This window comes from Dermacentor andersoni, chromosome 4, assembly GCF_023375885.2.
Source record: "Dermacentor andersoni chromosome 4, qqDerAnde1_hic_scaffold, whole genome shotgun sequence".
NCBI classification, from domain to species: domain Eukaryota; kingdom Metazoa; phylum Arthropoda; class Arachnida; order Ixodida; family Ixodidae; genus Dermacentor; species Dermacentor andersoni.
The window spans coordinates 28831786-28859476 of record NC_092817.1 but is presented as its reverse complement, the minus strand read 5'-3'; the positions used below and the strand labels follow the sequence as shown (position 1 = coordinate 28859476).

The 27691-nt window shown below is 45.4% G+C and overlaps 1 protein-coding gene across 8 annotated transcripts in view; it reads left to right on the top strand.

Annotated features, from left to right (window-relative positions):
* Nucleotides 1-27691, top strand: part of syd (JNK-interacting protein syd) — a 90708-nt gene that overhangs the window by 41527 nt on the left and 21490 nt on the right. For 7 of the 8 annotated variants that reach the window (XM_055073543.2, XM_050183620.3, XM_050183619.3 and 4 more), the window contains 9 exons: nucleotides 6788-6955; nucleotides 7525-7786; nucleotides 13791-13937; nucleotides 17119-17302; nucleotides 17842-18060; nucleotides 19785-19826; nucleotides 21810-22065; nucleotides 23996-24076; nucleotides 26822-26889. In XM_055073543.2, coding sequence (XP_054929518.1) covers nucleotides 6788-6955; nucleotides 7525-7786; nucleotides 13791-13937; nucleotides 17119-17302; nucleotides 17842-18060; nucleotides 19785-19826; nucleotides 21810-22065; nucleotides 23996-24076; nucleotides 26822-26889 — 1427 coding nt within the window. The remainder of the gene's footprint in view (nucleotides 1-6787; nucleotides 6956-7524; nucleotides 7787-13790; nucleotides 13938-17118; nucleotides 17303-17841; nucleotides 18061-19784; nucleotides 19827-21809; nucleotides 22066-23995; nucleotides 24077-26821; nucleotides 26890-27691) is intronic. The other variant, XM_055073544.2, reaches the window with a different exon arrangement.

Genomic DNA, 27691 nt, shown 5'->3' with positions numbered 1-27691 from the left:
AGGGAGCCATACCGAAGCTCAATGTTCATATTATTCCAGTGTGTGCTACCTGTGAGCTTCTTTTTAAGCCCTTCCAAGCCATACTACAGTCGAACCCACTTATAACAATATTCAGGTGCCACGAAAATGCCATTGTTATAACTGATAATTCTTATAACCGGGTTGCGTGAAAACATCAAAATAGGGGGATAGCAGAGCTGTTGTGAGAAAACTATAATAGCGGGGAGGCCAGTGCCCCCCTCCACCACCTTCCTCCATCTGGCTGCAGATTGTGTTCACTTGTTTAACTGCTTCCTGGGCACTCCGATCGCGTGTAACAAGCCACGGCTGCCGGCATTAAAGAATGGCACTGCTATAACAACTGCAAAGAGGTGTCACAGACGGCACCGCTTTGGTGGCCCCAAAAGGGGCCTTTTAAAAACTGCAAAAACGCTGCCGCAGCCGCCTGTCAGCTTTAGAAATCCAGAAGAAATGCTGAGGTGAGATCACCACAAGCATCTCATCATGTACTTCTCACTGGCTTGCAGGAGAAAACCCTACGTCCCTCAGCCTTGCATACCTTACGCGAAGCTTGCTGACATCCTTCTGCAAAGCATCCAGGTGCTCCACGTTGTGCAGCGGTAGTTTCTACGCGAATTCAAAGCCCCGGAGTGACTGAATCACCTGCCGGGCGTCCTGTGAGGACAACGTTGAGGCAGCCTTCCCTATCACGTCACTGCTGTCGTCATCGCCGTCGCTATCTGATGCAAGCACCTTCGTGACAATCGCCTCATCGGGCAGCCATTCCTACTACGTCATCACTGCTGTCGCTATCTGATGCAAGCACGGTCGCGACAATCACCTCATCGGTTAGAAGAACTTAGTTTCCAAATTTACAGCCGTGCGCTTTCTTTTCACCGGCAATGTCGTACATTGCCGATGATCAGCGGGCGGATCAGCCATCTTCCGTTTTGGCGGCAAGAAACCGTGCGGCCAGGAATGATTTTGATGCAAACAATAAAGACCAGCGTGAGTGATCAGGCTGTTTGCAGAACACTGAATGAGGAACCAGCGAGTATCACGCGAGCAACCTGCGAGCAGCGCAGTTGGCGTGGTTCGTTCGTGTTTCGGAGGGTGAAGCGGCGTAGAGCTGTGGACGCAGCCAAGCTGTGCGTGCAGTCCATTCATGTTTGGAGGGGGGGGAGGGCAACGGGAAAGAGGCTCGTGGAGATGGCTAGAAAATGAGCGCGAAGGGGCTGTTGGAGCAGCAGCCCATTGTGCAGCGGCTCGAATTTCTCGTTTTCTTCTTTTCTTTTCAAGGATTTCGCATTTCACTACCTTTTGGCTTGGACAACCAGCAGCCAAATTTCATCATTATAACCGATAAAGCGGCATCGAGGCATTGTGGTAAGCGGGTTATTTCACCATACAAAACTTATAAAAGTTGACGGTGCAGCAGCTTCTTATTGTTATAACCGATATATTGTTAAAACTGGTATCATTATAAGTGGGTTCAACTTTATATCCAGAATTTTGACCAAAAATGGCAAAATTATTTTTAAGGAACACAGTTTCAAGGATGTTTTACTTACAGAAAGGTAAAAAAAAACTCGCTCGTGCTTGCGCTGCTTCTGAGATTGTGAGCTTCCATCTACCAGAAGCATGACAAACCACTGAGACGAAACCTGCTCGTCCATGGCATGGCTAGAAAATGAAAAGTACTGTTGACGAGCTGAGCTCTTGCTTGGCCATCTTTACTAGAAATGTGGGGACAAACCCAGCTTGTCCATGGTACGGAAGGGGTTACGGAGAGCTGGTGATCAGTGCTTTGAAACTGTTGACAAGCTTGTAGTCATGAGCTGTGCAATTGTTAATCTTTAGCCTCCTGTCAAGCTAAGACGTATATCTGTGTGAGTAGGCAACAAAAGGAGTCAATTGTACGGGCAACAATGGACTTATTAGACTTGCTGTGTATTAGAGTGGCCAGTCTTCCTTTTTGAACACTGTGGAACTGCATGTGCATGTGGGCACAGTGAAAGTGATGGTCGTGCTCTTAAAGAGCAAGGTGCAGTGAACACAAAGCAAGTATACGAGATAGCATGGTTTATTAAGAGGAAGCTTTAGCTCGGGTGCTCCTATCTAAATACATGTAACAGGAGAATTCGTTTTTCTCGGCAACCACTGCACCAAATTTGACGGAGTTTGCTGCATTTAAAAGAAAAACTTAAAATCTAGTGACTGTTGGTTTCAAATTTTCGATTTAGGTTGTCATATTTTTATAAAAAATTGGCAAAAGTCTCAAATTTTCAGAAAACGACACTATCAAGTTTACAACTCCGTAACCCAGCAAGAAAAAATGATATCGCAATTCTGTGAATTGTAGCTGATAGCACATCTAAAGCGGACAAAATTGATATGTTACACATGAACCTCAAAAAATGTGTCAATGTGTTATTACAACCTTTGCAAAACCCTCGTAAATAACGTAACAAATTCACGTAAGATGTAAAATGACATATCAAATTTGTCCGCTTTGAATGGTCTAATGGATGCCGTTTACAGAATCGTGATATCTGTTTTTGATGCAGAGCTATTTGTTTGTAAACTTCGTGCTTCTATTTTTTTCACACTTCTGAATTTTTGAAAATCTTTTTAACAAAATTCAAGCCCTAAATCAAAATTCCGCTTCCAACAGTCACTAGAATTTAACTTTCTCTCTCAAATGCAACAAATTTCATTAAAATCGGTCCATGGGTTATCTCAGAAAAACGTTTTTGCGTTTTTACATGTATTTCAATAGGCCGCGTCGGAGTTGGGCCCGAGCTAAAGCTTCCTCTTAATGAAAAAGCTGCCTTTTGACTGAATGCAAAAGTGCTGCATTTAGTGGTTTTATAGATGTGTGCGAGTACCTGAATAAGGGGAGAGGTAACTATTTTTCTTTCTGAAGGTGGAAAGCAGTGAATGCAATAAAAAGCCAATGAAACCAACATGTAACTTAGAAGCACACTGTATGTCGACTAAATAAAAGTATTTCTATAACATTGCGTTTACATGATTTGACTGCTTCTTGCCACATGGCTTAGGCATGTTGTAAACACAAACACACACGCACACAAAAAAAAGAAAAGTGAAAAAGATGATATGGTGCTATCATTTTTTGTGCTGTTGACATGAAGTCGAAACAACCAGCTCAAGTTCAGGTATTGGATGATGTCTAAAAGTACCATGTTTGGGAACTGCATTTCAAACATCTAAAATCAGTCAGCAGCATGGACCAAATGTGCCAAGGTTGAGGACTGGGCGTGTTGGTATAGCATATTAGAGGCTCGATTGTGTATATTATTGTGTCTATTATTATTATTGTGTATATAGCATATTAGAGGCTCGATTAGAGGCTCGATATCTCCTCTAGCATAACCGTGATGAGTAACTTCAGCAGCACGATAATTTCACTTTTAGAAATCAGCTGATCATACCTTTACTCGTTGCAGTTTCAATTGAAAAACACGCCACAATGATATATACCTTCAAACAGCAACAACAGGGAAAGCAGGCATTTCGGCCACTTAATATTTGATAGATAAAAGGATTCTCGACACATTTGCTTGTTGACACATTCATTTCTCAACTTGACTGCCGCACGGTGTGCATGTTTAGCACCAACAGACAGAAAAGAACAAGGTGAGGAGATTACTTCAGAAAGCGACGAAAAAGAAAGGAGGTGAAAAGAGGCAGAGAGCACGGTGGGATACTTGCTAGTCGGCATTCCTGTATATTTTACTTCTTGGTCTGGACGTTGCAATTTGCTTAGATTGAAAGGAATGTGTGCCACACCTTTAGAGCTAGCTTCGTATGGCATGCAACATGCTTTAGGTGCTGTTCATATATCCTTTTGAATAATTCATGCTCATTCTTCACACACTTCTGATTGAAACACAAGTTTGAAGCACTGTAACCTCTCTGCAACATAATTAACTTATGACACTTTACAGACTATACAGGCAAGCAGAAGTTCACAGTCTGCAATTAATTATGATTAACTGCTGCTAACTACAGATAGGAATGCACAGCACTAGCATTCTTACTGTGTGCTTCTTCGTGCATCATTGCTTAATCATGTTGTATAGTTATAACCACCAACTAGTCTAGTTTTCTTGGTTATTTTCAGAGCACACGCTGCATCAGTTCGTGATGTAGGTGGTGGCTTGTTGAGCCCAAAGTTCACATATCCCTCACTGCTGAACACTATAGCAGCAAGTTGAGAATACAAAAGTGGTGTTTTTCCTGACTCTCGGTCAAAAAGATGTAGGCAAAAGAAAGAAAGAAAGAAAGGAAGAAATGGCAGATCCAGAGCATTGGTGAAATCTAAATTATTCAGTTTGAGTTGGTAATGTAGCCACGAGCACGGCCTTGTTGCCTCTAGGTGTGTTAGCTGTCCGTGTAGTTAGGACGAAGGCGATGCATGATGCTTATTGAGGGAAGAATATTGGTGAGAGTTGTATGACCTCATTTCGGAGTCGCACATGACCATTCTGGGAGATTAACCAGGGATGAGCACATACCCAATGGCGTATAACCAGTTTCACGTAGTGGCCCGAGTTGTCTATTTGCACACACATCCATTGGCACATACCCAGTGGCCCAAGTTGTTTCTGCTCTGCAAAACGGCGGCAGCCAGCACCTGAAAAATGGGGGGAAGAGGCAAATTTTAAGATTCCGTCATTGTGATGATCAGCATAATGTTGGTGATAAGAACAAGACAATGCAAACATGCTACTATAGTGCCATTTTATCATTGTCAGCAGCACATTCATGGTCTCGTCTCCTTGTCTTCCATGCTATGCTGGTCATATTAATGAATTGTACTGACTCTTCTAAGTCTCTACACTTGTAGACAAATACCTATTGACTACATAACATGCATCTTTGGGGTGCAGTATGGGCTGTATTTTCATAAACACATTTGACTTGGCAGCAGACGACTTAAATGAAACTTGTTCATCAATAATGTCATGTGCTTTTGAGAAGGCTGTCACACTCAAGGTCAGCATACTGCTGGTAATAACCAGCAGTGTGCTGGTTATTAAACATGAGATGGGCGATCTTGTAGCTCACAGCAGTTTGTGTAAAATTTGCATAAACTTACTCTCAAATTGTCACAAAAACTTGCACAAACACAAATTTCCGTAGTATCGAAGCACGCTGCCCAAAGAGATCCCTCGCCATCTGACAGCGTTGCCCTTTTCCATTGCCACTGTTTTGTGGCAATGGGAAAAAATTAAAAGAGAAGCTGGGGCCATGGATACAAAGCATGAGAAAGGAGAGGGGAACGGTGGACAAGGTGATTCATTGGCACATGTATACATGTTCCCTTTGAGGGACATTTGCCACTGCGTTCCTGGTCTGTCACTGATTATAACGAAGGTGACATTCTCGATATAGCCTCGCAGTTAGCCTAACACTGTTTTGTACCTAACATTAGCAGCAAGGCTGTCTATTCCTAGAAGTGAAAATAAAAAGGAATCAGGTGGCTTTATAAAGACTGTTTCCATGACCTACCTGGAATGTGAGCTTTTTCTGTAGGCACACACATTTTCTTGCACACCACCATGCATCCTTAATATAATGGGCTGATAGTTCTGATCAGAGCAGGTTGGGAAAAGAAAGGTGAAGCGCATGTTCATTAGGATAACATTTGTGTACCACCGCAAAGGTACTGATGTACGTGAGCAAACAAGTGTCTTTGGGAAAACAAACTAGAAGCAGGGTTACCTCTTGTTGTTGGCTCAAGGGTAGAAGGGCATTCTGCTTCAAAGGAGCTAGTTGCTGCTCAATGTTGATATAATGTTGTGCTTAAAGAACACTTAGGTGGGATAAAAGAAGGCTTAAAATACAAATTAAGTAGCTTGTGTACAGTGTTTGTATGACCGACCATGGTGGCTAAGTAGCTGTGGCATTTCGTTGCTAAGCATGAGGCCATGGGTTAGTTCCTGGCTCTGATGGCCACATTTTGAATAGAAAGGCAGCTATATACTGTTCTCGACAGCACGCACCTTGTGCATTTTCTTGTTTACATGGCATCTAATAGCTGGAAAATGTATCGTATGATCGCACTTTGGCAACACACTGAACATTGGTGCCGAAAAATCGTGTGTTCTAGGAATGTATGAACCAGTAAAAAATGAGCGCAACTCTATTGGATAATTTCTTGTGTTCTCGATTGCAAACGTTGCCGCCGAGAAAACGTACGTAACAGGAACGTAATGAGGTTCTACTATATTTGTACAAGTGGAGAGCTGCTGGACACTGTTATGTACCTTTGATGCATGACACAATTTAAATGACTGTTATGGGCACCAGTTTCTATGTGTTTTTTTTTTTATATTAATGAGTTCCACACTGCACTTTCTCAAGTTTTGTTGCTTAATTACTTTGCCTGTTCTTTGCAGTTGCACTCTCAATGCATTGCATTTCGTGGCAGCTCAATGTCTGTACGTACATGAGCTAGTTGTGTTTTGATTCTGTTTAATGTATTGTGTTGAAAGCCAGTTTTCTTTATTGTGTACTGTTGTTAATCAGTTTTGCACTTTGTTTGAGACAGCTTGTCATATGTTGCGCATGCCAGGTATACACTATTTGGTTTTATGCCCATGATGGAATTCTTGCTGTTAGATTTTTAGTGACAGACTTTGATTTCTGTACTGGAGCACAATATTTATGTCTGGTACAGCACCTGCAGTCAACTGGTTGCAGTCAGCTGGATGTTGGCTCATCCACTTTTTAAATGCTTTGTTCCTCCTTTGCGCAGCTTTAGCAACCTGTTCAGTGCTACTGACAAGCCACAGCAGAAGCCAGTGTCAACCGTGAATGTCCGCTACAATGCTCCTTCAACGAGGCTAAGCCCCGCACTAGAGTCGATGCGGAAGAAGAGGCTAGGGGAAAAGCACCGAGGCTTTGACTTCTTGGACAGCGACCTGTGAGTCTAGGCATCTTATTTCATAGATTCTAGGTCATTCAGAGAAAACATTTAGCATCAAGCAGGGAACTACAAAGAACAGCTGATGGAATTAAAATGTGGACAAACAGAACTTGTTGCTGAGTGGAACTGAAGTGAGTGCCTGTTGCAGTAAAGTTAGCAAAGTTTGTGGCATGCATTTGTTTGTAGTCTCGTTAAGGTATGCTCAAGGTAACAAAAAACTAAAAAAATAAAAAAAATAAACCTGCGGTACGTATATGAGGTGGCGTGGTTATTGAGAACAGATTCTTTCAGTGCACATGTCGTATGCTTTTGCAGGATGAAACGTGTTCAGCATAAATGAAACAACCCTTGTTTCATCCACACTCAACATGTTCCTTTAGAAGATCATCAACTAGCCCAACACCATGTTGTTCTGGAGTATAGTTCAGCATGAGGGGGCTGCACGTGAAGGTTAAATCAAAGTGTTTTTAATATTTTACTTGGTCAGTGGCTGTGTCTTCACTCTTTGAACTGTGTACATGCTTTTGTGACGGCAGCTGCATGTCATATATGTATGCATGCTGCAGGGCATCAGAAAGGTTGCAAGCGCAGCGTGCTCGTGAACGGAGGGAGCAGTACAAGCAAGTGCGGGCACATGTGCGTAAGGAGGACGGTCGAGTTCAGGCCTATGGCTGGAGCCTGCCGACCAAGACGACGCCTGTGAAACTGGACCTGCCCCAGCCTCCACTGAGTGCATCAACACATCGAACTGGAGGCGCACCATCCCACGTGCCAGTGCCAGTGCCCGTATTTTGCCGTCCGCTCCAGGAGACCAACTCCCCCATGAAGGTCAGCCTGGCTCCACAACTGCATCTTGTGCTTCATGGTTTCCTGCTTGGCTCTATGTTGTTCGAGTTTCTCTGTTATTTGATTGACCGATTTCAGAGGGTCTCACTCCTCACCTTGCCTAGTGGTGCCAGCACTGAGGTTGCAAAGTACAAAAATAGAGTTGTTAAGCATGAGTATTCCTTTGCCTTAACTGATGTCAATATTGCCTTGACCAACACTATGATTATGGGAGGATGAGCTGTATCCACTGTTCTGTCAATAATTTTATTGCATTTAAACGATGTTGTAGTTATCTACTGCACACTTGAAAACTTGATGAGACAAGCATCGCAGAGATCAACAAATTAGGAACGGAAGGCTAAGCAGCAGTAGTGGTATGCAGGCTCCCATGGCTCATGGTAAGTGTCATGTAGTCATGTAAAAAATAAGGTCTGTGCAACTCAGTGCTGTTGCAATCAGTTATATAATTGTAACCTTTGTGTTGCATACTGTTCTAGAACTTATTATCAAACCGTAGCTTCAAGTACACTTTTTCTGTAGCACAATGTGCACCTGTACGACATTGCCTGCACGTCATTGACAGTGGCCTCACGTGGAGATGTATATATTATTACGATATGATCGAGCGATGCTCAAGGGACGAGCCGCCGCGAGGACGATGACGAAGTGGGTCTGTGCCCTTGGCGCGAGCGAGTGTCGGCCTGGCGATCTGTCTCCAGTGTAAATAGCCTGTATATAGCCTCTTTAATCTGTCTTTCCACACGTAACATTCTGGTGGAGGTCGGCGATCTCCGTCCTCACCACGGAACTCCGGAGTGGTTGGTACATCGAGCTTGTCACCATGCCTCCCGGTGACGAGACCACCTCTGCAACGACTTCGGCTTGTCCGACTGCTCCAATCATCACGGTTGCCCAACATCGCGACCCTGGTGTGTTCTCTGGCCTGGAGGGAGAGGACGTTGACGAATGGATCAAGCTCCATGAACACGCCAGTGCTAATAACAGGTGGGACCCAACGATCACGCTCACCAATGTCATCTTTTATCTCCGCGGCACCCCATGTGTGTGGCACCAAACGCACGACGACGAGATAAGCAGTTGGGACAGTTTCAAAGAAAAGCTCAGGGAACTGTTCAGCGACCCCATTGGGCGCAAGGCTGCCGTGAGAAAGGCTCTTGCGTCTCGTGTTCAGACATCTACAGAGCCGTACGTTTCATACATCCTCGACGTCTTGGCACTCTGCCGCAAAGCTGACGATACTATGTCTGAAGCAGATAAAGTGTCGCATGGGCTAAAAGGCATCGCCGACTATGCTTTCAATTTGCTTGTTTTCGGCCACGGCTCGACTATCGACGCCATCATCAAAGAATGCCGTCGCCTTGAACAAGCTAAGAGCCGCCGTATCACACATCACATCACGCCCAACACTGCTGCTACGTCAACATGTGAGGGTCGACCGCGTCAGACCACCCCCTGTGACGACGTGACTCGTGTTGTTCGCCGCAAGCTCGAGGCTGCCTGTTTGCCAGCTTTCTCCGCGACGCCTCCCGATCCACCAGCAACCACGATTGCGCTGATTCAGGCCGTCGTCAGACAGGAATTTGAGAACATGGGTCTCAACTCCGTGTGTTCATCATCTACACCCACGGTTCCCCAGTTCTCTAGCAGCCCTCCTCGTCCCAGGCAGTCCTTTTCTGCCACATCTCGCCGCAACCCGGCCGAATGGCGTACCCCTGATGATAGGCCGATCTGCTTTCACTGCTGTCGCATCGGCCACGTCGCTCGTCACTGCCGCAACCGATGGCCACCACCTCCTCGGACATACACCGCCGCTCATTCCCACCCCTTTGGACCTTCTGTTCCCTATGCCACCCACCATGAACCCATTGCCGCTGAAGCTCCTGCCCCAAACCTTTGCTACAGCCGCTCGCCCTCACCTCAACGCCATCAGTCTCGTTCGCCCCAACCCCGTCGCTTCTCTCCGTCGCCTATCACCTCCCGGATCCAGCCGGAAAACTGGGCACTGCAGCTTCTGGAGGTGAAGCTGTGTTGTCCACCCTGCCCTCAAATCCTCTGCTCACGTTACACACGAACCAAAACCTTCTTGACGTTGACGTTGATGGCTATCCTGTCACGGCACTTATCAATACAGGGGCACATCTTTCTATTATGAGTGCTGCCTTTCGACGACGACTGAACAAGCTCCTCACCCCAGCGTCAACATGCGTCGTCCGTGTTGCGGATGGCGGTACTGTGCCTATAATTGGCATGTGTACGGCACGTGTTATCATTGCTGGCCGCCACACTCCTGTCCTTTTCACCGTGATTGCTCATTGCCCCCACGACCTCATTCTCGGCCTCGATTTTCTCTCCGTGCATTCTGCTCTTATTGACTGCTCTGCTTTGCCTTGAGTTGCCGATTCTTGCAGAACCTTCTGACGCACCCCAGTGCCGCCTAGGCCCCACCAGCTTTATTCGCCTGCCGCCAAAATCAATAGCCTATATTGAACTCTTGTCTTCCCCACCAGTCCCTGATGGCGAGTGCCTCGTCACTCCTCTGCCCGACATTCCACTACAGTATGACGTTACCGTGCCTCACAGTATACTTAATATTACTGCGAACCGCACTTTCATGCCTATCTTTAACTTTGGATTGGCAAAGCAAATTCTACCGCAAGGTATTTGCCTTGCCACCGTTGATTGTCTCGGCGACCATCACGTGGCAACTTTATCGACTGATGCTTCTTGCAAGCTTAGCAGGCCCATCGTGCCAGCCTCGGCCGCCGACCCCAAGATACAGATAATGGTTGCGATGGACCTGTCCTCTGCGCAGGCTGAAGACCTTTACCAAGTATTATCGTCCTCCAGAGATATTTTTGACTTCGACGATCGCCCTTTAGCCCAGACGCTCGCGGTCAAGCATCGGATTCTTACTGGCGATGCTACTCCTATTCACCGACGATCGTATCGAGTTTCTGCGTCGGAACGCCAAGTAATTCAAAGCGAAGTCAACAAAATGCTGAACAAAAACATCATTGAGCCGTCTTCGAGTCCCTGGGCAGCACCTGTAGTGTTGGTTAAGAAGAAAGATGGCTCGTGGCGCTTCTGTGTAGACTACCACCATCTGAACAACATTACTAAGAAGGACGTCTACCCGCTCCCACGTATAGACGACGCCCTTGACTGCCTCCACGGTTCCAGCTATTTCTCTTCCATCGATCTTCGTTCTGGATACTGGCAGATTGCTGTTGACGATATGGACAGAGGAGAAACCGCGTTCATCACACCTGATGGCCTATACCAATTTAAAGTGATGCTGTTTGGATTATGCAATGCCCCTGCCACCTTTGAGCGTATGATGGACTCCTTGCTTCGTGGTTTCAAATGGTCCACATGTCTCTGCTACCTCGACGACATCATCGTCTTCTCGCCCACGTTCTACACTCACCTTGAGCGTCTAACAGCTATACTTGATGTATTTCGAAAGGCGAAGCTGCAACTTAACTCGTCCAAATGTCGTTTCGGCCGCCGCCAAATTACTGTTCTGGGCCACCTCGTTGACGCTTCCGGAGTACAGCCTGATCCCAACAAAACTCGCGCTGTCCGAGACCTTCCGGTTCCGAAGACAGCCGCTGACGTTCGAAGTTTTGTCGGGCTATGCTCGTACTTTCGTCGTTTTGTTCAAGATTTTGCGGCAATTGCTAGACCCCTCACTAATCTTTTGAAGAAAGGCGTACAATTCTCGTGGGGTACTGCAGAAGCCGCCGCCTTCTCTCATCTCGTCACTCTTCTCTCCTCACCACCCATTCTCGCCCACTTCGACCCTGATGCCCCTACAGAATTGCGTACAGATGCCAGCAGTCATGGCGTAGGTGCCGTCTTAGCCCAGCATCAGCGTGGCCAGGATCGCGTTATTGCTTATGCGAGCCGCCTCCTCACACCATCGGAGTGCAACTATTCCATTAGGGAACGACAATGCCTTGCTGTAGTCTGGGCGGTTGCGAAGTTCCGTCCTTACCTTTACGATCGCCCTTTTTCCGTAGTCACTGACCATCATGCTCTCTGCTGGCTCTCATCGCTAAAGGATCCTACAGGCCAGCTTGGTCGATGGGCTTTGAGGCTACAAGAATTTTCATATTCCGTGGTGTACAAGTCTGGCCGCCTGCACCAAGACGCTGACAGCTTGTCGCGTTACCCTGTTGACGACCCTGATTCCTCCAATATTACCAGTGCTGCTTGTGCATTCTCTGTGTCGCAGCTGCTTCATTTCGCTGACGAGCAATGTCGTGACGCCTACATCAGAGCACTCATCGACCGTTTTGAACACTCTCCAGCCGACGCCACTCTACGCCTCTTCGCCCTCTGCAACGGTACTCTGTACCGTCGTAACCTTCATCCGAATGGCTGAGTTCCTACTTGTCATACCTGAACACCTCCGCTCAACTGTTCTACAAGAGCTTCATGACGCACCAACGACGGGACACCTCGCCGTATCTTGAACCTATGACTGTGTACGTCGCCGTTTTTTCTGGCCGGCCCGTTCCGTACGACGTTACGTCGCCGCTTGTGAACTTTGCCAACGATGCAAGAAGCCTTCCCAGCTCCCCGCTGGTTACTTAGAGCCGCTTTACATCCCTGCCGAGCCCTTCCATCGTGTCGGCTTAGACCTTCTCGGCCCATTTCCAGAATCTACATCAGGAAACAAGTGGGTTGCAGTCGCGGTGGACTACGCGGCCCGCTATGCCGTAACCCGTGCTCTTCCGACCAGTTGCGCGACTGATGTTGCGGACTTCCTTCTGCATGATATCATTTTGATTCATGGTGCTCCGCGTCAATTGCTAACAGACCGTGGCCTTACGTTCTTAGCCAAAGTCATTGACGACATCATGCGTGCCTGCTCAATACAGCATAAATTTACCACCTCCTACCACCCTCAAATGAACGGCCTCACTGAGCATTTGAACCGCACCCTTACAGACATGCTATCCAAATACGTCTTTCCACACGTAACAATATGAACCCAGTGTGAAGTAGGGCATGCATTGCTACTCTATTTCCAATAAATCCATATCTGCAGTGTAGATGAAGCATGAGGTGCCCTGCAACATTGCTCGAGTTTCTAGAGTTTTCCAGCTGTGCAGTCATAGATTGGTCTTACGATCAGAGCGCACCCTGTATACTACTGCTGGTTAATTCACATGACATACTCGACAAGCTTTGAAGAAGCACCACTTACAGTGAAAATGACTCATCAGTATGTTGTTGGCCTGCATTTGGCCTTCCTCAGCGTGCAGCTGAAGTGTCACAGCTTTTCCACAGTACATGTCGCAAAGACCAACTGGGACATCATTCATTGCCTTGGGCATGTTCTTTGATTACTGTGTGTCTGTGGCAGCTCTTATCGCTGTAGTAATTGATGGTCATTTCATTGCCTACCGAGGAGACCTGGCTTGGAAACAGCCCCTCCGCAGTGTATTTATGCCCTGAGGGGCACAAATTAGCATACAAATTGAGCTAAACTGGTAGATTACTTTTCAGAGCTATCCAGGCTTGTTTGATGGAAAAGAAAGGGCTTTTTGGCAGAGAAAATGAATGTCAAACTTTTGTTTAAGAACCTCATGTCCACTATCATTGCTAGGCATCACAAACTTCCCAGTATTTCTCTTTTAGATATGTATCTTCTTTATGAAAAAAAATGACAGAAGTTTCCAGGCTGAGCTCATAATTATCTTAAATTTGTGGTGTAATCTCTTTTGCTGTTAATGAGTGTTAGCCTAGGTAAGTTATTGCCACAATATGCAGCATCACAGGAATTGGCAACCATTGTTCCATCAACCATGCCTCATTTTGCATGATTTTATGCCACACCAAGCCTCTGGTCTTGGTTAAAGTGACCTGTTTGCTTTTATAGCGGTGTAAAATGTCATTTTAACAGAACACACTTTGCTAGTGCAGCTCTGTAATGCTGAGCAGTCTGAAGTGTATCGCTGCTTCTGTTTCACAGGTCTGGTGTGCAGCTGGTGTAAACCTGACGGGTGGGCGGACACGTGATGGGGGCACCATTGTTGGGGCCAGCATTTTCTACAAGGAGCAGAAAGCAGATGCACCATCACCAGCTGATGACATCGACAGGCTAGAACTTGAACTCAGGGTAAGAGGGTAATTGGAGCTGTACTTTAGTAGATTTGGTCCCGGTATGCACATCTATGTGTGCAATGCAGCTCTATTCCTTTGCTTCAGAAATATTCATTCCACCAGTCAAGGCATGCTGTAAACATTATTTGACATTTGTTTTGGAAAATATTTGTAGTAGTATCTTTGAAAGGTGACATCACTCCACACATTTTGTGGTAACCCTTGGTATTACAACAGCATCTGAATCTGAGCCAGCAGTTATGGGTAGCTGTCCACACACACAAGAGGGAGAGAGAGAGAGAGGGAATGTTTCTGCATTGAGTGTCGTTGTGCTATTTTGACTCTTTAGAGCTCTTAAAATGTGAAAAAAGCAACTGTTGTTAATCTTAGAAATAACAGTAAAAACTTTTGTTTCGTAGTTGGAGGTAAAGACAGGTGAGACACAATCAGTAAAAAATGAATTGAATCATAGGTGCCTAACGAATCCTTACTGTTTGAATACAGTCATGTACTGCCACAAGCTTGCAGACATGTATTTGAGAGACAATCCTGGAATCACTGCTTAGCGTACTGGAGGCCAAAAGCAAGAAGCAGCAAATACTGATACAAATACGTACTGGTTTTTGCAAAACGGTTGCATTCCTTATTTACTTATTTATTTTACTTATTTATACATACTGCAGCCTCAATGAGGCTATTGCAGGAGTAAGATGAACAACAAGCATACAAAAATCTATAAACAGGCTTGCATGAATTGTTTTAGTGGTAGTGAATGGATGTCACCTGGTAATGAATTCCAGACTTCAATTGTTGATGGAAAAAAACTGTGTTTACAGGAATCAGAGTGGCCAAAAAAGGTTGAGATATTTAGAGCATGGTGACTCCTCGTACATGAGGGTTTGGAAAAAGTCAAATAGTTATCTAGAGAGGAGAGGCGAGGAGAATCGATTAACTTGTGAAGGAATTTTAGGCATTCAAGTTTGCGATGCTCTGCAAGAGGATTGAGACCACGCAGAGGAAGAGTTAGACGGCAAAAATTCCTTGTCATATTTCCTACAAACAAGACGCACTGCCTTTTTTTGCACTGATTCTAGTTTTTCATATGAGTAGTCTTGATTGTAATTTTTCATTGGAGAGAATGTGTCACCTGTAATCAAGGTGTTCAGCAAAACCTGGAAAAGTCAGAGAAACTCTGGGCACCTGAAAAAGTCATGGGATTGTCACGGATGATGCTGAAACAACTTTTATTGAAAACAGCAAGCGTCAGAGGAGTTTATCTCCCCTCCCTTGGATTGCGGCTAGGAGCCCTTGGGTCCTAGTGGCATCTTCGGCTTGCCTGATGACTTGTAGTTGGGCCTTGCTCTCTGAGCAGAGCAGCGGGTTTCCCACTGCTCCACATTCACATATGTGCTGTTTGGCCCCTGCACTATGTTGGGGTGAGCCCAGATTATGTCTGAGGTCCGCCCGCTGATTATAGTCTTTACATCTATCTGGATAGAGTTCTGGGTAACGATGATTATAAGCGATCGGCTTTGGGAAAGTGTTTGTTTGTAGTAGGCGCCATGGCTGTCGCCTGCTGTTTAGTTAATGAGGGCGGAGGGCAATACTGCCTCATTAATCAGTACAGTTTAGTAATCTCATTATATTTGACCATGCGGTCTCTCTCCGCACTCTGGCCCCGCATTGTTCCTGCCCCTGCTCGGCTCACTAACTCATGAGCTAGGATGTGTGCAGTTTTGTTGCCCAGGAGGGAGGAGTGGGTGGTCGTCCATATGAATTGTCAAGGAAACTTAAAAATATATGAAGTGCATACACATATGCAGCATCTAGCTGGCTATATAGCAGGCAGTCCCATGTGCCCAATCAGCAAGTTGTTTGTGTGATTACAGTGCATATACGTAGAGGGAACTGAAATGCTACCATAAAGCTTTCAATTGATTTGTGCAGCCTGACCATGGGCCATCTTTCATAACATTTCTTCCTCTTTTTGTGTCACTCTTCATGATTGCTTTGTACACTGCTGCGCCATGGGGAAATAGATATAGTAAAAGCAGAATCTAAAGAAAATTGCCTTTAGCAAATGCGGTGTGTCAGAGGTGCACATGGCACATGCATCCTTGCAGCTTTTTTTCCTCACCTCACCACAAAAATTTGCGTTAGATATGCCATAAGAACACGAAATGAATCAAAAACACACAAAATGAATTTAAAAAATTTTACTGCCCCCAGCAGCCACAGGATAGGAAACCAGTTGGTCACCGTTTTCATAAGTCTGCAGTCTGTTACACTCAGATGCGTTTGCATGCGACGGTGCTGACATCAATGTAGAGTGCGGGTTGTTGTCCAACTCGTGCTCCTATCTAGATGGCAAGTCCCCTTCATAAGAAGCAAAGTTAATTGAGACCTGATAAAGCAAAGGTGGTTTCGTCGCATTAGTTCATTGGTGCTGAGAAAGCCAAATAGTGCCGTGCTGCTCTGGTGTGTGTTTCTTCGTCCGTGTAAAGTTGCGCTGTTTTTTCTGCCATGAAGATATGAACTTGTTGGAGCTGTTGCACAAAGCCACTAACACATTGCAGTGGTTTTATGCGGTTGAAGGTGTTTGGATGAGAAGTTTTGTGGTTGATGAGGTACTACTATATAGTGCATATGAAGAGGAATAATGTAGGTTGAAGAGTTAGTTTCTTGCTGCTGTATAGTTACCTCGGGGATGCCATGACTGTTGCTTCTTCACTAGATATCGGGCTGCAGTGCAATGCTTAGGAAAAGGCTATTACTTAGATTTTTCCTCCGGCTAATGTACGCTGTGAATTTTCCCAAATGTTTTGTTTCTTCTAGATTGCTCAATTTCTTGACATAGCGAGAAAAGTTGTGCTGAAAATGCGGTTGCTATCTTTTCTTTTCTTTTCTCTTCTTTTTAAGTTTTGAAATTTTCATCCCAGAAGTCATGGAAAAAGGTCGAAGACTTTTGAAAAAGAAATCTGCTAGACACCCTGTGTATGTTTACTGCTATCAGGAAAGTTAGGGAGCACAAATAGTGTTTCTACTTAACATCTGGTCTAGAATTACACCCTGCATATCAGTATTAGTTCACCAAACAGAGCTCCCTGATAACAGGTTTACACAAATATGCTTACCTTGTTCTTGTGTATTCTATCTGTGGCTTATACGGTTTACATGGAATGCCTTAACCATTGCAGCAGCAGGAGCAGGAACGGAGAGAGCAAGAAGAGATGGCTCAGCGGCTTTCCTCGCTTGTCTGGATTTGTGCATCTACTCGGGAGAACAGCGAGGTGTATGTCGTCGATGCTAACAACCCAGCAGACATCCTGGACACATTTCATGTTTGCCCCTCCCACCTGCTCTGCATAGCTTCGGTTCCAGGTACAAAAAAATGGAGAGGATTCATAATGAGCCCTTCGTCATGCATTTTCTCATTTTAGGATAGCTATGTACATAGCATGGAGAACTCTGTCTTCAAGAGTAGGCTATACAACCAAAAAACAAAATTTGAAACACGTCTTGTGTAATTAATCAAAATATGAGAGCTGGCTAGCTTCTGTTCTATAGCGTAGCCTTGTTGTAGGCAACCAATACAGAGAAGACACTAACCACAAGAACATTGAAAGAGACCTAACACTGTGTCTGTCAGTGTTCTTGTGGCTAATGCCCTTTCTGCACTGGTTGCTTGCCATAGATTCACGACTACAACTCGCCCAAATCATTGCCATGTGATGCTATTCCACAGCATGAAGCTTAGTGTAGGACTGTACCCTTCTCAAGCTACGCTATACCACATGCCATGCAGTGTATGTACATGTTAGTACAAATGGAATATGCATAACATAAATTTATCGTAACCTCCCCATTTAACTTCACTTCTTGTGTGACTGCCATTACTGATCTGTGAATTTTGTGTGCAGGTGCAAAAGAGACAGACTACCCTGTAGACGAAGAATTTAACAAGCTGGGCTTGGATGAAATGATTGACGCAAGCCAGCAAGAGCCTTCACCCAGCTCAAAGACACCCGAGCTCCAAAGTGGGGCTAAGGACCAGGATGGGAATCCTAAAGTTGGAAAGCTTGTCTTTGTCAAAAGTGCTCCTGCTCCCGTTAGCAGGCCGTCGTCACCACCTAAAGAAAGTTAGTACCGTAACTTAGAAACTAGAAATGCTTTCTTGTGTTCCCTACATTTCAGCACTACTACGCTTAATCAACGACTTGAATATGTCATAGTTATGTGCAGTTCCTGAAAGAAAACTACTAACTAGACAACATGCTTTCATATCTTTGAAGTTATAGTTGTCTTTATTTACTACTATGGCAGGCTTTTCTGTGCTGCATATTTTAACCTAACTGCACAATTATAATATTGCTTTAATGATTTGGGATCTATAGAATTATGGTTCGAACAAAAATTCTTCCACTAAAGTGCAGCTGTTCATCAGGAGACTAGTCCTGATGAATACTGTGCGAAGAGTGGGTCATTGCTTGCAGTTGATTTTCAAACAATTTTTCAGGTGTTTTAATAGGATTAGGCTAATAAATACAACAAAATGATAGCAACACTTTCGAGAAGGTAGTAAAGGCAGCATATTACTATACAGGTTAGTTTTATTTATTTATTTATTTATTTAGGGATACTGTAGCCCTCACTTGAGGGCCATTACAGGAGAGGAAAAAAATAAAAATTGAAATTTCAACATTGACAATACAACGTTATACATCATTGTCAAACACAAATTACAGGCAGGATGAACAAATATACACAGCATAACAGTAAGCATGATCAGGTCTCAATTATCCCGTTGCCTGTAGTACAATTGATACAGTTGATTCATATAACAATAATTAGAAGAAACAAAACTAAAAAAAGTCATATAGCATGGGCAAATGCGACCATTGACACATTTTCTGCAGAGCAGATGAGTTAGGTTAAGTTCAATTATGCAAAGTTATCATTTTATTTTTGTTGGGGCATAAGTTGCATCTTAAAAATTGTAGAGCATGTTCAGAATGACTTTACGTGGGTGTTTCCATGCTATCATTTGCATTGTTGTTTTTGTGGGCTCCTATGGAAACATGCAAAATATGAGAAAAAAAAGAATACTTCACGCTTATGCGTCAAGGTTGTAGTGCTCTCGGACATTTTGCCAAAGGACAAAGCCCACCTGCCCGTTGCCAAGTGATTGGCTGTGGTGCTCAGTATTAGCCAAACAATCATATCAACATATCCATTGTGTAAATGTTAGGCTGGCACTAAAAGCTGATCAAAGCACTCTGGTATGCTTGTTTTCTTGTGAGAAATGTCAATGTTGTTGCTTCAAAATGCACTCGAGGGTAAAGCATTCCAGGCATGCTGAAATTAATACTGAAGTCATTTTTTCATATTTTGCAGGCTCCCGGGAAAGCAAACAACATAAATGATAGTTTCATGAATATGAACTTTTTTTTATGTTTCTGAACATGCTTTACAGATTTTCCAAGTGTAGCTTATGCTCTAAAATGAATATTTAACATTTTATAATAATCAAGCTTGACTAATTAACTAGTTCACTAACAAGTTTATGAATCTGATTCCTGGCTGAAGTGGCTGCATCATAGTGGAGGTCTGATGGAAGAACGCCTGTGTAATGTTGATTTGTAAACCCCCAGTGGTGAAAATTAATCTGGAAAAGGAATCTCTCATATTCCCAGAGTACCTGTAGGATGTGTCGTGATCTCGATTTGCAGGTGCCAAGTGATGGAAGATAACCTTTGAAATGGTGGCTTTGTGTGTGTGTATGTGTGTGGGTCATTTGTGTGTAGCCTCTGTAATAAACTGCACATTTAAAGCCATTCTCCCTTCTACCTTTTGCTTTCTTCAGAAGGGGAAGGAGGTGCTGGAGCAGTTGCAGAGGCAGTTGACGGTAAGTGTGCTACAAGAATTTTCTCGGCTTCTTTCAGCTGAGTTGTACAAACCTTGTAGGGAAGTTTTGCACAGCTGCAAAATTGGCGTTACCGTGCAAACAGCATTCAGTGTTTAACAGGCACAGCATGGAATTGACTGACAACAGGGAGCCACTTGAAGAAAGAAAGCATGCCAACACAAAAGGCATTATGCTTTTATGCAACATGTTAGCCAACTAATGATAAAAGGCATTGCTTGTAGTGACAGGGCTAAGGAATGGCTGCGAACAAGGATTTGTGATCCATGCTGTGTCTTACCGTTCATCCTAGCGGAGTATGTGTTATGGGTTTGTTCACTGACAAGTGGAAAGTTCACTGGCAAGTAAATGGCAACCAAGCATGTCACATAGTCACACAACTGATGTGCACCAATTTCAAAAAACTAAGTAGGAGGCACATATTGTTTCTCACGCACCCATGTTGCCCATGCATTAGCAGTCAATTCTGCTAACACCTTCTCATTGTAGCTATTGCAACTATGGCCATGTTGTGTTCAATATCACATGCTTGTAGTAAAACACGACAGAATTCAGTGGATGGAGATCATCAAAATTGTCATTGACATCTAGATTACCCAGCATAGTCTTGACTTGGAGCACAGTGTTTGGAAAAATCTTCATTGGGTCATGAAACTGTGCAAATGCAAGCTGACTTGATGCAAGTTGACTTGGCAGAGAAATGCATTTTTATATCTGGAGCCGGACGAAACCATTCGTACCCACCACGCTGGCTTATCACGGCTATGGTGTTACGCTGCTAAGCAAAAGGTCATGGGATCAAATCCTGGCCGCAGCATCCGCACTTTGATAGGGGTGAAATGCAAGAACATCTGTGTCTCGTGCATTGGGGGGCATGCTAAGGAACCCCTGGTGGTCAAAATTAATCCGTAGTCCCCCACTACAGCGTGCCTGGTCATCAAATCATGGTTTTTGCCCATAAAACTCCGAAATTCAACCACACTATGGGTGCTTCAGAGTACCTGGTAACTATGTATACATATTGCTGCATACCAGATTGTATGTGTGAAAGCATTTTTGCTCTCATTATTGTCTATTTACGGTGATTTTTGGAATAATTCATGTTTAAATTCTTCTTCATTGTGTGTACAGCTTCGAGCATACTTGTTTAGACAATGGGAGCAATGTGTTTTGATGTTTGTCAGTGCATACTGTGGTTCGATACATACTGTGTGTGTTACTTAGGGATATACACTACCAAAGGGGCATGTGTCTATTCATGTGTCTTTTTCTTTTTTTCACCTAGCTTGAGCTTGTCAGTCAGCCTATCTTAAAGGAAGGGTGCCCTAGTGCTTCTTAGGAAAGTTGATATGTTTTAATTATACGAAAACAAAGCCCCAGCAGAAACAAGGACGAAACAATGAAAGTAGTTGGGTAAGCACTGAACAGCTGGACTGCAAAGGTACTTTTCTCATCACTTTTGTTTTTCTGTCCTTGTTTCCTTTCACACCTTGCTCTCTTAAGATGAGCCACACAAAGGCGTTGCCTCATTTCTGTGTGCTCCCCATAATTCATCAATGCAGCTGTCACCTTTGCCAGGCAGGCTCATTAGGCAGTGCACGCGCAGAAGCAAAACAGACTTGAACCAGCAGCACTTAGTTAGAAGGTGCTGATTCATGCCAGAGCACAATGCTCCCACACTCTAGACAAGTGAGCTGGGGGCTGTATGTTTCGTCCCTTTTCTTTTTGGAATTTAAGTTCACTTGTGCTTGCATTTCATTTATTTGTTATAGTAGTGCCGCATTTTTAGTTTCAAGTTTGCTTTCAAGTTAGTGTGCATCCACATCGCATAAACTCTTGGCAGAAGTTTGTTATACACGGAGCTAATTGTCAGGCTGGTTTCAGTATGGTTATAGTATACAATGAATCGAAACCACATGTCGTAAAGTTTGACTTAACTGGGCTTGACTCTTTTTCACTACACAGCACTGGAAGAAATGGAAAGGGTCAAAGCTGCTGGTGCTGGCCAGGAGCTGGCTGCCTTAGGGGGAAGCAGCCATGGTGGAAAAGAACGAATGGGTGGGCCCCGGCGACCCTGGGTGCTGTTGAAGGAGGGTGCCCCGCCTGACATTGTCAAGGATGGCATCTCCGAACTGCCCACTGACAACCACCTAGCATATGATCAGCTGGAGAAAATGTCCAGCGTTCTGCCCACAATGTGGCTGGGGTCACAAAATGGAATGTGAGCACATAATGCGTGGCTTCTTACAGTATATGCATGTTAAGTTTTCCTCTTCTTCTGTACTTGAGCTGGCTGCCTAAGCTCAGCCAGTTCACCTTACATGTTATATATACAGTTAAGCCTCAATATAACGAAGTACAGTTAAACCTCGATGTAATGAACTTTAATATATCGAGATTCTCTATATAACGAAGTATTTCATAACCTCTTACCCATAGAACACCATTGATACGATCTCGACAGGGTGAGGTGGGTCTTCACTGCAAGATTCGGGAAACAACGACAAAGCTGGGCATTGGGATGATGAAAAAAAGTAGAAAAGATTGTATCCACTTCATTGGCACATGGTTGTGGCTCTCCCAAGTGTCGAGCAGTTCTGATCAACATAGAGACCAGGACGACCTTAAATAACCCCTGGTGGTCCTGCGGTTGTCGACGTCTTCGTGGGGAGCCTGTGGAAGAAGGTTCTGCCGTCAGTTACTTCGTGCCCTTTGGGTTTTCTTTACTTCGTCCTTCCCTTTGTGTCAGCTCGGGAAAAAAGTGGCGGCGCCGTTTCGGAGAAGAGGGAAATTATGTTGACATGGGGACGCCACTTGAACGCTTCTCACACTTGACAGGTCAATCATACGGGGGCCATGACCGCCTTAATTACCCCTTGCGATCTGGTGATCATCGCTGTCTTCTTGGGGAGCCCGTGGAAGAAGGTTCTGCCGTCGGCGACTTCCTGCCCTTTGGGTTTTCTTTACTTCGTCCTTCCCTTTGTGTCATCTCAGGGAAAAGGGGGTGACGCCATTTTGGAGAAGAAGGCAATTATGTTGACACGCGGACGCCCGCTTGTACGCTTCTCACACTTGACAGGTTAGTCATACGGGGGCCATGACAGCCTTAATTACCCTTTGCGGTCTGGTGGCCATCGCTGACTTCTTGGGGAGCCTGTAGAAGTAGGTTCTGACGTCGGCGACCTCCTGCCCTTTGGGTTTTCTTTCCTTCGTCCTTCCCTTTGTGTCATCTCAGGGAAAAGGGGGTGACGCCATTTTGGAGAAGAGGGCAATTATGTTGACATGGGGACGCCCGCTTAAACACTTCTCAAACTTGACAGGTCGAGGTCCAGGCTTACCGTAACAGCCTTTTCTGGGACGAGGCAAATAATCTTGTCATTGGAACGTACGTGCGAAGGCCTCTCACACCCGACAGCTTGATCATAACACCATGTAATTAGAACCTCAATATAGCGAAGTGTGTATGCGATTTCAATATAATGAAATTTCGCTACTGCCGCAAAGGAATGCCGAGACAATAGAGTTTTAGTTGGACGTCCGCAACCGCCCACGTATGCAGCGCGCAAGGTCATGCATACGTAGTGAAGCGCACACGTACAAAATGGCAATAGTTAGCTGGACGCAGAAGTTGAGAAGGGGATTGCTGACTAGCATATGCTGGAGCTGGTAGTGTGCTACTCAGCGCTGCCATATGCCAGCTTCTGGAACTGTGTAGCCAATATCAGTTGCTACGGAGTCAAACCACAAGGCGGAGTCATATCTTCGGCAAAAGCCATCTCGAAGAATGCACTCTCGTGGACACATGAGAACACGCGAGAATGTCCTGCAAGGGTTGCACAGCCCATAGCAGATGCTATGCAGCTTTTGAAAAGCTGCGGGCGCACGTAAGAGACCATGCGTGCTCCTGCATAATGCGCATGTGCACTAAAGATACTAAAGATACGATTTTCAGACCAACGTGGTGCCGAATCGTAACTGCTGACGCAAGCTTCAGTGTTGTCAATTTTTTTTCATGTTGAAGGGCAAGTCCACATATAATGAACAACTGGTACAGTGACCACTTTTCATAGAAATATCGAGTTCATTATCAATGTGCTCGACTGTAGATGTATGCTGGGCCTATATATAATCTTTTTTTTCTTTTTTTCCAGAATCTACGTGCATTCATCCGTGGCACAGTGGAGGGTATGCATAGACTCTGTTAAACTTGCTGACTCGGTGCTAAGCATTGTGTAAGTTTAAGGCCTCTGGCCTAATTTTAATTTATTTTATTTTCACCATCTTGTGGAAATACCATGGTCACCTATATTTCTCTCTTTCTTTCTTTTCTTGTTTCTGGCTTGCGTTGTCGTTGGTTCAAACCCGACGGCGCATTTGATAAACGGCGAAATGCAAGAACACTCCTGTACTTACATTTAGGCGCATGTTAAAAAACTCCATGTGATCAAAATTAACCTGAAGTCCGCCACTATGGCGTGCCTCATAATCAGATCGTTGTTGTGGCACGTAAAATACCAGATTTTTTTTCCCTCACTTCTTGCTCCCATTGCCCTTCCATTCCCTATGTTGTACCTCATGCAAAGTGGCATATAAGCAGTTCCAAAGCATGAGAACAGATCTCCCTGCTCTTCAATAAAGAACTGTCTCCCTCTTCTTAATGTTGCTTGAATAAAAGCCCAAAAAAAGAAATAAATTCTGGCGTTTTATGTGCCAAAACCACGTTCTGATTATGAGACATGCCATGGCAGGGGACTCTGGAATAATTTTGACCACCTAGCATTCTTTAACATGCACCCAGTGCATGGTAGAGATAGAAGTGGTTCTTTATGAAGAAGGAAAAGGTTAGCACTATCTTCTGCAACCCATGAGGAAGCACGGCTCAGTGCCAACTGGGAGGTGGAGAGTGGGGGGAAAAAGAAGTTGTCGCCAAGGCGGTGGCAAAGCAAACCGGTAGGCTGGAGATCAGTGGGGCTGGCCAGAATGGTAGGCCTTGTCAGCCAGTGACAGATCGGTCATGGGGAGCCATGGGAGGACCACATGGTTTGGCAGACCTGGGGAGGGTGCGGGGAACCAGTTGCTTAATAGGCGCTACAGTCTCGCCGAGAGCCCTGTCGAGTCGAGAAATTCGATGATGCTGAGCAGTGCTGGAAGCTGGTTGCAATGGGAGAGGAAAAGGATGTCCTCTCTGGCAGCAGGAAGGCCCACGCGGCAGGACTCCTGAACGAGCCGGCCTCGATGTTGGAGGTATGCTGTGCAGGCCAGGAGGTGGTGTCCCAGGGTTTCAGGCTCCCCACAGGAGCCACAGGCCGGTGAAGCAGCGAGCCCAAGCTGGTAGCGACGTGCCCCTGTCCAGCAGCAGCTGACCCTCAGGCACAGCAAGAGCGAAGTCTCCCAGCGAGCAAGGCCACGCTGTGGAAATGGCCATGGAGGGCGGCCAGGGACATCCGTTTGTCTGGGTGGCGAGCCAGGAGATGTCGTTGCAACCTGTGCCGTGCGAAGTCTTCTTGTCACCGCAGGGCTGAGAGGGACTGCAAGGTGGTGGGCACTCTTTGAAAAAGCATCAGCCTTCTCGTTGCCTGTGATCCCCATGTGGGCTGGAAGCCAGTGCAGGTTCACCAAGCCGCCCACCTCTTGGAGTACCGTTAACCTGGTCGAGAGTAGGGCGACCCCGAGGCTGGCCCTTTCCAGCCTCTGCAGGCTGAGAAGAGCCACCTTGGAGTCTCGGAAGATGGCTGCTGGGGTTGCTGGCAGCTCCTCCTTGAGTAGGTCGACGGCAAGGTGGAGGCCTGCTATCTCCGCTGCTGCTGAGCTCTCCTGTGCTGGGAGGCGACCCAGCTTGCTCTTCTGCAGAGCAGGTGCTACGCAGGCAGCCATTGATGAGCCTGTGTCTGGTACCATCGAGCCATCGACGAAGATGTGGTGGTGGTGGTCCCCATGCCTCCGTGGAGGAGAGAGGCTGCTGTCTGCTGGAGGGCACAGGTTGTGGAGCACCCTGTCCAGACGCCCGGTAGCTCTGTGGTGATTTGGACAGCTGGGGATGGCTCTACTGCTTTTGCTGGCATGTTCCCTATGACCTCCTCATAGAGGCAGCATTGCTGCCGCATCTGTGACGAGGGCCGGGAGCGTAGGCGTGCCAGGAGGGTACGGCCATCTGTGGCATAGTGTAGGCGGTCAATGTGCCGCAGCCTCTGTTGTAGGAAGAGGAGTGACAGGGGCCATACTCCTGCCTCGTCAAGAGTGGCAGCCACTTGTGAGGTCTGAGAAAGCCCAAGGCAGAGCCACACTGCTGACCGATCGATGCTGCATCTCCAGCTTCCTCAGGCGTGGTGGCGGTAGTGCCACCAGTGGAAGGGCAAACCACAGGCGTGATGTGGCAGTGGCATCATAGAACCACAGGGCCCACCTGTATGTACAGCACGGTACACAGGCATTCTTGCATTTTGCCCTCATCAATATGCGGCTGCCATGGCCAGGATTTGAGCCATTGACATTAGTGCTTAGCAGCGCAAAGCCATAGCCACTAAGCCACCATGGCAGGTAAACGTGCGAGATATACACACCCACTATCAATACTGTTGGCTCTTTCATGCTCACATATTGCACAGAGGATGCATTTTGTGGTACACACAGTTATGGTACCACATTTGTGGCATTACTGGGCTGTTTTGTTCTGTATAGATCAGAAATATGTGTGTTGTTTGCAACAGTGGCATGCCTCTTAAGAGATAGAAAAAAGGGGGAGAGAGAGAGAGAGGTAATTTTGGTGCAACATAACATTGCCGTAATATGTTGCTGTTGTCTGTCATCATCTGGCTGACACATGATGTGCACTGTGTTTCAACATTACAGTTCTCTTACATAGAATTCATTATCTTTGAGGAATAGTGCTACTGCTGGTTGTGCTGAATGAAGCACATTTTCAAGCGTGCTCAAGCAACTGGTTTAACATTATCTCTGTGCAATTGTTTCTCTTTCAGCCATGTCAAGGGTCGTGTGTTTGCAGCCTTGGCTGACGGCACTGTTGCAATATTCCATAGAAAGCAAGGTATGCTGCATTTTAGCTTTTAAGCTGTGTTTGCACAAAACACATTTCTAATATAATTCATATATAAACATATTTCTTTTGATGCTGTGCCCTACCACATTGCTATTACAACCAACAAAATATACACTATACGTAATCTGCTTCAATCTTCACCCGCCGTGGTTGCTTAGCGGATATAATGCTGGGCTGCTAAGCACGAGGTAGGAGGATCGAATCCCAGCCACGTTGGCCGCATTTCAATGGGAACAAAATGCAAAAGCACCCGGGAAGTTGGATTGAGGTGCACATTAAAGAACCCCAGGTGGTCCAAATTTTTCTGAGTCGTTGACTACGGCATGCCTCATAATCAGAGTGGTTTTGGCATATAAAACCCCATAATTTAATTTTTTTTGCTTGAATTTTCAGTAGTGCTTTGACCAAGATCTAGTTGCAGTTATTGCATAGCATAAAGTAGGTATGACCATGCAATGTGGTGCTGCACAAGGAATAGGTATGCAAAAGGTAAAAAGTATGTTCCATGTGGTTATCATTTTCATCTGTAGTAATATTGATTGAGGTAACAATCCTATGCTGCTGTACAATTGTTGTAACATGTTTGCTGCTTGCAATGTTATATAGTGTGCCTAACTTCCTTTTGGGAGGTATTGGCTATCTTATAACAGCTTCCGGCTTGTTTCATGCATTGTCTATTCAGAAAACCATGTCCATGTAAATGTGGACGAAATAATTTAATGTTTTGTACATGCCTGCTTGGCAGTTTCATTGGCAAGGCTTGTTTTTCTTGGCTTTTTCGTATGAGATG